At 45.2% G+C, this 10,853-nt stretch overlaps 1 protein-coding gene across 12 annotated transcripts in view; it reads right to left on the bottom strand.

The window, feature by feature from the left end:
• Kidins220 (kinase D interacting substrate 220) overlaps window positions 1-10,853 on the bottom strand; it is a 91,244-nt gene that overhangs the window by 40,976 nt on the left and 39,415 nt on the right. For all 12 annotated transcript variants that reach the window (XM_023704789.1, XM_023704787.1, XM_023704797.1 and 9 more), the window contains exons 16-22: window positions 10,019-10,170; window positions 9,411-9,700; window positions 7,600-7,740; window positions 6,667-6,910; window positions 6,427-6,515; window positions 5,323-5,467; window positions 1,974-2,136 (exon numbers count right to left, since the gene is read on the bottom strand). In XM_023704789.1, coding sequence (XP_023560557.1) covers window positions 1,974-2,136; window positions 5,323-5,467; window positions 6,427-6,515; window positions 6,667-6,910; window positions 7,600-7,740; window positions 9,411-9,700; window positions 10,019-10,170 — 1,224 coding nt within the window. The remainder of the gene's footprint in view (window positions 1-1,973; window positions 2,137-5,322; window positions 5,468-6,426; window positions 6,516-6,666; window positions 6,911-7,599; window positions 7,741-9,410; window positions 9,701-10,018; window positions 10,171-10,853) is intronic.

Below are 10,853 nucleotides of genomic sequence, written 5' to 3'. Positions count from 1 at the left end.
TTCCACCATAAAGAAAATCACCTCCAAGTTGCGTGAATCCAGCTTGCTCATGCACAGTGAGCCCAGCAAGGCCATTTAGTCATAAAACAAAGTTGACATCCACACCCCCCCAACTCAGAATATTATATATTTACTTGAACAAAGTAAATTTTCCCTTAAAAAACCCACTTTATTTTTGTTACATATGAAAAATAGCATTGCTGGGGAGATAGCTCAGTGGTATAAGTGCCTGCCTGGAAACAAGGTCCTGAATTTGATCCCTGGTACAAAGAAAAAAAAAAAAAAAAAAAGAAAGTAAAGAAAAGAAAAATATCCTAAAAACATTTCTTTCACAAATACTGTTTTTCATAAATAAGGTCTAAGACTTGCTATTATCTCTAATAATACATTAAAAAAGTCTCTTTTGTCTGTAATATGTATTTCAATTAATTTTTAAAATATACATTTTTTTTAGGGCTGGAGATGTAGCTGTGGTAACCACTGTTGGCCTAGCATGCTCAAGGTCCTGGATCTAGTGCCTAGCACTACCACAAAACACCCAAAAAAAACCAAAAAAAACTTTTAAAAAATTTTTGTGAAGCTGAATACTAGAAAGTAGGATAAAAAATTTAAAAAGGAAGGAAATTTCAAACAGGAAAGAACAGTGTTTTAGCTGAGTTTTCTACCATTCAGAAAATAGCTATCTGTCCTGAGGCTGGCACAACTTAAGTGGCCAACAGTTTAAATCACCTTACTTCAGCTTTCCTCCAGCTATTTTGCTCCAGTTATTTCAAATGTGTGTGAGTTACTTTTGATCAGAACATAACTTCCTGAAAACTCAAGATCTGGGGACAACACATATGCTATAGGTAACCGACCTCAAGGAGCACGGAAAGATTCTGTGCTCATGTGCATGTTTGCGTAGATACGAAAGCAGACAGAGAAAGAAGGAACACACAGCAGGCTGCATGTGACAAAGAAGAAGCGAAAACAGTTCTAAATAATCAATGTGGACAGGGCAGGTAGAAAGTTGTTTATTACTAGTCTTACTCTTGTGATTTTTTTTTTAAAGTTTGGGCATAGTTAGAAATGGGCAAATAGGGGCCGGGGAGATGGCTCAGTGGAATAAGCACTTCCTTGGCAAGCACAAAGGCCTGAGTTCAATCCCTGGTTCCACAAAAAACAAAACAAAACAAAACAAAACAAAACAAAAAAAAAAAAAAAAAAAAAAAAAAAAAAAAAAAAAAAAAAAAAAAACAAAACAGAAATGAGCAAATAATTTAAAATTTATAAATACCCAAGTACTTCCAAGGCATAACACACTTGCAGAGCCAGCCCCTACACAGCCTAATCAGTACACAAAGCAGAACAACCACCAAGGCCTCTCAGCTAAAATACCAACCGAAGCACACTAACCAAGAGAAGCAGATGAGAGCACTAATGAACACCAGTCAGGGAAGCGGTAAGGCCTTGCTTGACCAACCCCTCACCCTGGCCTCTCTACGGAAAGATGAGCAGGGCTGGGGTGCAGCTCAGGGCAGAGCACTTGCCCAGCCTATGTGGGCCCCTGGCTGCATCCCCAGTGAACAATAGTTTTCAGAGCCAGTTTCAGACTAAGAGTCTAGAAAGCCACCTTGAATTACTTCTGCCACTTAACGTGTCCCACCATGTTACCTAATTTCAAATTTACTACATAAGCCTTATGTGAACACTGATCCCTTCTCTGACATATTTTTATTTACACACAAATACCAGGAATAGTAGTAAGAACAATAAGACTGCAAGGGTAAATGAGAGTATCAAGGGCTTTTATGTATAAACAGATCATGTGACAATTAAGCCCTATGGCCTCGCTGGACAAGCTGGGTTTTAGCTGAGTAACAATGTGCTCACCTAACCAGTGTTCACAGTTACACAGCACAGGTGTCATGACAGATACCGGTCTGCATGGCAGTCTAAGAGAAAGGTCTACCCAAAGCAGCTGAGTGCAGTACCTCTCGTAGATGGTTTTTAATGTCATCTGGTCAGGAACACCTTCAGTCTCCTCCAGATACAGGATGAGCCAGGAGGTCCGGTACGGCCACTGCTCGGTGAGGTTGATCCAGCTCGCCAGCCGGTCCCAGTTGAAAGTAATCTGATTGGCTCTCAATAACCTCCCTTCAGGGAATGCAAAAACACTTAAATATTAATAGATTAACACTGTGATAAATGAAATATTAGGTATATCTATAAATAATTTATTTTTTGAAATCTGTCACTAAGTTATGCTATAAATTCAAATCCAATGTTTTCATGGTTTCTAAAATCCAGAGAGCTGTACTATAAATATTTTAAGGACTTGAACATAATTCTGTTTAAGTCTATAGTGATTTTTGCATGTGATTGACTACTGGTTTTACTATGTATATGCAGGCAAATATTGTTCAAACTGTATCACATAGTCTGTGCTGTCATCCATGGTCATCTCCATCCCCTTGTGTAGGTACAAGTGGGCACACAATCCCATACACTTCCATTTCTGCATACCAAAGGCTGACTATACAAGTCACCTGCCAACTGACTTGTTTGTAAAGTCTGTTATTTGGCAAAGATTCTGAATTGCTGCTGTGGTTTTGTGCATGTGTGCATGGGGGTGTGTGTTTTGTTTTGGATACTGAGGCCTGAATCTAGAGGCACTGTATTACTGAGCTACATCCCCTTGCACAATCAATCTATCTATCTATCTATCTATCTATCTATACCTACCAACCAACCAACCAACCAACCAACCAACCAAGGGAGTCTCATTAAGTTGCCCAGGTTGGCCTCGAACTTACCATCCTGCCTTAGCCTCCCAAATACCAATTAAATTCATGGCACCACATCCAGCTATCGTTAAGTTCCTCATTATCATCAACAGGGTCTGTGTCTCACCACTGGTTCCTATTTGTTTAGGTTCCAGTACAAATGAGCCCTTTCCCCACTACTATTAGATACACAGCCCACCATTCAATTCTCCTATCCCATGCCCTCAAGGAACCTACTTATGTGTACAAACTACACTGCCATCGCTTAGTTCTTTTCCCAGGAAAGTGGGTTCTGATCTGCTAATGAGTGAGAGGGTCTTTACATTCCATCCAGTGGCAACTATGGTCACAGGCAACTGAGAGCCAGGAAACCTACAGACGTGTTCTGATGCCGGTGATAGAACAGGTACCAAAGTAGAGTGGTCCAGCCTTCAGGAGAGGCAGCAAACCAACAGGAAAAGTATGAAATAGGCTAATGACAGATTACAACAAGAGATGAGATCTAGTCTAATAGAGCAACAACAGGTTGCTCTATTAGATCTAGTCTAATAGAGCAACAACAGGTTGCTCTATAAATACAGAACTGAAGTATTTATACTTAAAAAATATCAGGCAACAAAAAGCAAAACATTAATAAGAGGCTTGCAACACTGGCACTCCATCTCCCACAATTTTCAAACTGAATAAAGCTAGAGGTGAACTGGGGATACAAGTTACAACAGCATAAACACAAAGCTTCATCCCAGAACAACTGGATTTGATCCTTAGAATAGCAGCTTGGCCAAAGGCAGTGAATGCTCTGCCTCCAACTATGGCTGCTTTACTGAGTCTTTCAAACTCACTCATTCAGAGCTGGGGAGAGAGCACATGGCTGGGCACTTGCCTGGCATGCTGGAGGCCCTGGGTTCAACCCCCAATACTGAAAAAGCAAACAAGCAGCCAAACTCACTCACTCAGTATGTTAGTTATTGATGAAAGAGACAGAGACTTAAAGCTCCACACAATGAGATCTCGAGATCATGCTGGGCAAGATGAAGAAACAAAAGATAAGCAGGGAGCTACAATTAGTTATCTAGATATCTAAGATTACTTTTGTCTTCCAAAAAGCCCAACAAAACAAATTTCAAATAAACGACTCTACTTTGGTACCCATTCTATGCCCGGCACCAGAGTGAGTCTGTGGGTTTCCTGGCTCTTAGGTCCTCATGCCCCTAGTTCCCACCGGATGTAATGTAAGGACCCGCTCACTCGCAGGGCTATGCTGCAGATACAGACGTGTGCATGGCCCTGAAAGGACAGCAGAAGAGCAGCCAATGCACACACAGCATGAGGGAATGTGTTTCCACAAACAGATCTCCAGAACAAGCCTAAACTACAGAGCACAAAAGCAGAGCCCAGGACAAGGCGAGAATGCAGGATATAGCATGGGCTGGCTCAGGAAGCAACTGCTCATTACAGAACAGAATAACTCGAGTTTTTAAAGCATGACTGAATAAAAACAAGTATTCTGTCTTAAGGATATAGCCAGCCTATAAAAAGAAAGCAAGACAGGCATGGTGGCACACGCTTATAATCCTAGCACTTGAGGCCGGGATTGCTGCATGTGTGGGACCAGCGTGGGCTACAGAGTGACCTCAAGGCCAGCCTGAACTGCTAAGGGAAACAGGGAGACTCTGTCCTAAAACACCAAAGAGAGATAGAGAGAGGGAGGCAGGGAGGAGGAAGGGAGAGGGGGAGGGTGGGGGGGAGAGAGAGAGAGAGAGAGAGAGAGAGAGAGAGAGAGAGAGAGAGAGAAATATCCAATGAAGATATCTAAGATTATTTTTAAATTGTATCTTCCAAAATGCCCAACAAAAAAAAACTTCAAATAATGCACAACTTTTAAATAGGAAACTCTTCAATAACTATCAATATTCCTCTACTAAAATCCCAACCTCGTTTCTGATATTAGCTCATCAATTGCCTGATTTTCCTAACACTGACAACGACATGCAGTGCTCAGGAGACAGCATACATTTCTGCATAGATGGGAATAAGATTCAAAGGATAAGCCTGAAGTAGTGGTGATTAATTTCAGACTCCGGAAGGCTGAGACAGGACAATTCCAAGTTGAAACCCAGCCTGGGCAACTTAGTAAGACCCAGTCTCAGAATAGGTTCAATCCCCAGTACTGAAGAAGAAAAAAAAAGAGGTGGGGGATAAGTAACTGACTGGGGTTCACATTCAAGTACTCTGCCTTGCTCTAGCCTTTCCAGTAAGAAAGTTAGTCTGACATGAAGTAAAAGACTTAAAGTCAGAGGTGAGGAGATGGCTCAGTAGAATAAGTGCTTGCCTGGCAAGCGCAAGGGCCTGAGTTCAATCCTTGGTTCCTCCAGAAAAAAAAAGACGTAAAGTCTTCAAGTTTTAAAATAATGCACAACCAATGGTTGATTTTCACAATAAAATAAAAATATCACCAGCATTTAGCAATGTAAACATATAAACACACACATCCCTTACTTCTGAAAGTATACTGCTTTAACAGTATAAGATACCATAGTCACTAAGAAAAAGTCACCTGTCACAGAAACAATGTTGAGCAACCTTCTCATGGTCTGAGGACTGATGTCACTGAACCAGTCCTCAGTGACCAGCAGTTTTGTGAGGTCGAAGGACATTTGCCGGGTGATGGTCCTCTGCATCTGCCTCCTCCGGTAGGTATCCTGAGAGAGAACACAGCAGGGATGGTGAGCTGCACTTCTGGGCTGAGAACTAGGGCTTTTGGAAAAGTTAATGCAACCACAAAAGCCACCATGTCGGTCCAGGAGGAAGGTTATGAGTAACAAAAGCATTCCCAAGACCATGCCTCACACAAAGCCTTTACAGAGCAGGCGAGCAGCCAGTGTACCGGAGGCCCTGCACTGCAGCGAGCAGCTGTCCAGCTGGGACAGCTTGGCACCTTTCAGATTCTGAGTGAGCACAACTGGTGACAGCACTATGTCCAACCTCCACAGAGGCTTACATAGGAACCCCATGATAAAAAGGCAAGGAGGCCCCTGACTGGTTCTCAGGACTCAACATTTTAAAGTATCTGGCCATTCCATCATGTCTCCATCAGAACTGAAGGCAGTCTCCAGGGCAGAGAGGCCTGTGGAGTCCTGCCTGCTCGAGATAGGTATGCCGTTGCTTAACACAGTTCCTGGGGCCAGGGACTGCTGCACACAAGCCCCAACAGCCCTGGAGCGCGGACTCCCGCGAGTCACACCTGTAGTGATAAAGCGCACACTCCTGAGAACTTGGTGCCATCATTGTCATGCACCACATTGGCTTTGCATCCATACCTGAAAATGGCAGAGGTATGTGTCCAAATGTCACCAGAGACACTTTTCAAAATAAAAATAAAATATCCAAATTCAATGGATAGAAACCCAGTGCCATGCTAGCCCAAGTTAGCTGTCCCTAGGTGGCCCTGGCTCCACAACTTCCCTGCAAGGGGACGACTTCCTGCCAGGGTCTCCTGCCCTCTGACACCAGGGCTGAAAGGGAGTGGATGCTCAAGTGCTCCTGTGCCATTTGTGAGTGCAGGCAGCAGTATTTAGTTATTTAATATTTATTTAAGTAACATCAACTTATCTTATCTGCATAAATGAACAGACACAGCACAAAATAGAGAGCCTCCTACCCGTCTGTTAAGGGCTGTCCTGCTCCCGAGCTTGGTCATTTCCCCTAGGCTGTTCTGCGAGACTCTTCGGTCGGCGTCTTCCTGCCACCCTGAAAGGCATTAAGGTAGCACTGTCTACACTAAATCTCTGCTGTGTGTTACAGGAAAGAGATGAGAAACACCGACAGTGTTCTCCAGGATAAAGACAGAGTCACCACAAAGTGACTTCCAGCCTGAGCACGTCAGGCGCTCAATCCTTACCTGGAGTGTCTGAGCATGCGATGTCCCCATTTGTTGCAGAAGTCACCAGAAATTTCCGTGCATTGCTCAGTCCCCTACTATTGAGGAAAACGGGCAAATGAACAATGTTGCGCATATAATCATGGCCATTGATGTTTGAGTCCCGAAGCACGCTGTTGAGGTTCTGGTTAATGGCCTTTATGATGATGTGTGGGTCACTGGCAAAAATGGCAATGAATGGGCCCTTTGAGAACAGAACTCGCACCTGTGGAAGGAGAAATGGATAGTTGTGACATACAATTTAAATTACCCAAAATAAAGAGCTTTCCAAAATCTGTGTTAGCTTTTAGGGACTGAATTTGAACAGTTTTCATTTTTCATGAAAACCAACTCTAGGGACCGGGGAGATAGCTCAGGGGAATAAGCGCTTCCCGGGCCCAAGTTCAATCCCCGGTTCCACCAAAAAAAAAAGAAAACTAACTCTACTGACAGCTCAGTCTGGACCTGCTGCCATCTGACAATAATGAAGCCTTCAGAGAACCACAGCATCCTACTCTGAGAGTGCTGCAGCCCACATACAGATCACAGACATGCATCAGGTCGCAGGCACACTGCTCCCTGCCCACTGCCACACCTACTGCTGTCTGTAGCACCCCCCACAGGGCCCTGCGCTGTGCCCTCCACCATGAGCCTTGAGGGCCCTGTGTTATCTCAGTCTCACCATAGCTATGCAAAGAAAGCTAAGGCCACACTTGACTTCAGAGACACTTCATTCCTTCCTTCCCTAAAGGTCTTCCTGTGGAAGCACTTACTGCTGCTGTTTGCTCATAAAGAATGGTTCTTACAAAGAAAAACCGAGAGGAGCAGTACTTCGCTACTGAAGGACCCAGTTCACTCCACTGGGAACTGCATGTGCTCTCGCTGTCATAGTGACATAAGGGACTTGGGACGTACAGTGTCCAGCATCTGCAGCACTTTGTCCTGCTCACAGGCATCCAGGCCATCGATGATGACCACCAGCCTCGTCTGATTCTGCGTGAAGCTGTCGATGGTCTTCGCCATTCTGGCCATCAACTCCACTTCCCACTTCAGCACCTGCATGAGAGACGCAGCCAGCTCTGAGATAAGCAAAGGCAGGACAAGAAGTCTTCTAGCGGGGGGGATGCCCATGGCCTTTCTGCCCACTGTGGTTCCTCCTACTCCAAGCCCACACCATAGCAGCCAACTTTTGCATGACACTGAAGGGCAGGAACATGGCTGTATTGCTCTCGAGGCCGAAGACCTGAACTGAATGCAAATCCCAAAGACCTACAATGCGCACAACACTGCTGCTTCCCCCTGGTGCTGACTGTGATCAAAGGGAGGGCCCAGCTACAATGTATGATTTAGGGGTTCAATTCTTTTTTTGCTGAAAAAAGTGTGCTTATATTACTAGGCTCTATAAGAGTGGAGCAATACATTAACTGCTTTGAACATTTTATAAAAACACACTGCTGTGCTATCTCTTTCAACCCCTACTTATTTCGACAAGAAAGCGTTGGATAGAACTAACAGTGCAAAAACTCCTGGGTCAGCATGTAATTGCACATCTTGGAAGTCATCACTCCTCGATCGCTTATGCTCACGAACTACGTCATGGATGGTCAGCCTGACGGGATTTGGGACCCTCCCGGGGGATGGCTGCAGCACGCCTCTCAGTGTGTGCGTGCGTGGAGATGGAGGGGTGGCCCTGGGGTCCATGCCTGCTTCCTCGCCCTTCCTCTGGCACTGCTCTCCTCTCTGCTTCCAGGGCACCACGAGGTGAGTTAGCAGGTTTGCTCCCCTGCACCCTTCTGCCCTGAGGCTTCTGCCTTGGAGAAGCTGACCATAAGCTGAATCTCCTGAACCATGAACCACTCACACCTCTCCTCCTCTAACTGTGGGGTCAGGCATCATGTTCCAGGCACAGGAGAGCTGACTAGCACAACCTTACCTACCTACGCATACACACATTTATACAGCTAAGCAGAATGAATGATAGCACAGATATTACAGACAGGAGAGATGAAGTAGGAGCATCCCTGGGAAGGGGTATATACACAGTAGGCTTTTGTTGTGGTTGTACTGGGAAGTGGACTCAGGGCTTTGTGTCTGCCCGGCAGATGCTATGCCACTGAGCTCTATCCCTGGCCCTACAGTGGTATTATTGGATATGGGCTTTGATTAGTTGTAAATGTATATTGAAAACTCCGGGGCTGATGCAAAAATAATGCTCAATTAAAACCACAGAAGAGGGGCCGGGGAGATGGCTCAGTAGAATAAGCACTTCCCTGGCAAACACAAGGGTCTGAGTTCAATCCCCGGTTCCACAAAAAAAAATAATAATAATAATAAACCACAGAAGAGTAGAAGACACAATACAGCAACAAAGAACAAGGGCAACAAATAGAAAGCAGCACCAAAAATGATAGAGCCTAATCCCATCTATGTCGATAATCTGTTTGACATCAACAGTCTAAGCACACTAATTAAAGACACAGGCTATCGGAGTAGATCAGACAAAAAGACACAGCCAGCTGTGGTGGCATGAACCTATAATCCCAGCACTGCCTGAGAGGAAGTGGAAGGACATCTCTATTCTCTTTTTCTGAATTTAGCTGTAAATAGGACAGCTTTTAAAAACTTCTTGAATACACTAACCACAATACCTAAATGCTCAGAGAATACATTCCTACAACCCCAGAACAAAGCACTGGTGGAATATGCGCATTACACCTGCATCTTACTTTCATGAATCCTTCGCTTTTCAGTTTGTGCAATTTGGAGGCAGCATGATGGAGCCGCTTTCTCTGGGAGTTCAGGAGCGAGTCCAACACCTGCCACCAGGTGCGGCAGTTCAGCACAAAGGCCAGCCCCACAACGGAAGCAACAGATATGAGCACAGCATTCACTGTCAGGTGTCGCGGGTCCACTCTGAAGACAGCCAGAAGAGTGATTCCGGCAATAATGCAGCCAAAAAGAAAAAGGAAGATGACAAAAGATGGCAGGCAACATGTCTTCTTCCATTTCTTTTTACCTGTAAGACAACAGATGATATGAGCTATTGTTACTCAACACATTAAGGACTCACTGCAGTCACAGCATTTGATAATTGATGTACAAGCTGGGCCTTCACAAAGAAAGCTGGCAGGCAGGGGTTGGGGGAGGAGGTGCAGGAGAAGGGGGGAGGAGGAAGAGAAGGAGGGCCAGGAGGAAGGGGAAGAGGAGTTAGAAGGGGAGGAGGACAAAGAAGGGGGGAGGAGGAGTAAGAGGCGGAAGGGGAGGAGGAGCAGGAGGAAGGGGAGGAGGAAAGGAAAGAAGGGGAGGAAGTGGAGGAGGAGGAAGGGAATCCCACCCTGGCTCTCTTCAGTCTTGAAAACTCGAAACAGCCTGGTTGCCAAAAAGCCGAACTCTCTCTCACAAGCATCTGAGAGGGTCGCAATCATCTCAGCCAGAGAAGTTTCCCCGCCAACACTGGACAGTCTGTTGTAATCTGTAAACAGAAACCTGCAGGGAGACACAGAACACTAACTCAGGGGCCGCAAGCAACACCTGCTACATGTGTGATCCCTAGCTCACTGGCGTATGCTGATGCTCCTCCTCAAACACTCGTTTAGGGTTCAGGGAAGGGACAGAGCCCCCGACTAGGTGCCATCTACTTGCACCACCTTACAGCCTTGGCCAGAGAGAGAAACTGAAGAAGCACAATTCTAGGGAAAAAGCCACCACAGGGGCGGCAGACACCTTGGCAGCCTCACGCAAGGGTGGTCCTTCGTACTGGTGGTCACAAGAAAGGCTCAAGAGCTGAGGTCATCAGAGCCAAGGAAAATATTAATTACACTCATTTCAAGCCCAGTAATTCTATTAAAAACTCAAATTTTCAAATATCTGATTTTATAGTTTTCCCATCTAACAGGAATGAAGAAACAGTTGTAAACCATTCTCTTCATATTTGTTCTCCTAAATTATTTATATTCTGAGCTCTGGATCATCACTACATACTATCCTTCCAGCCTTAACTTAAGCTCTCATCTCAACCCAAGAGATGAGCACTGCTTTCAAGAAGCACTCAGGGGTTGGGTGTGGCACAGGGGGCTGAGGCACTGTGAGGTTGGGTGTGGCACAGCGGCCTGAGGCACTGTGAGGTTGGGTGTGGCACAGGGGCCTGAGGCACTGTGAGGTTGGGTGTG

The sequence above is a fragment of the Octodon degus genome, unplaced genomic scaffold (assembly GCF_000260255.1).
Source record: "Octodon degus isolate 3935 unplaced genomic scaffold, OctDeg1.0 scaffold00204, whole genome shotgun sequence".
Taxonomy (NCBI): Eukaryota; Metazoa; Chordata; class Mammalia; order Rodentia; family Octodontidae; genus Octodon; species Octodon degus.
The sequence above is the reverse complement of the archived record's forward strand: the minus strand, read 5'-3'. Positions and strand labels throughout refer to the sequence as shown.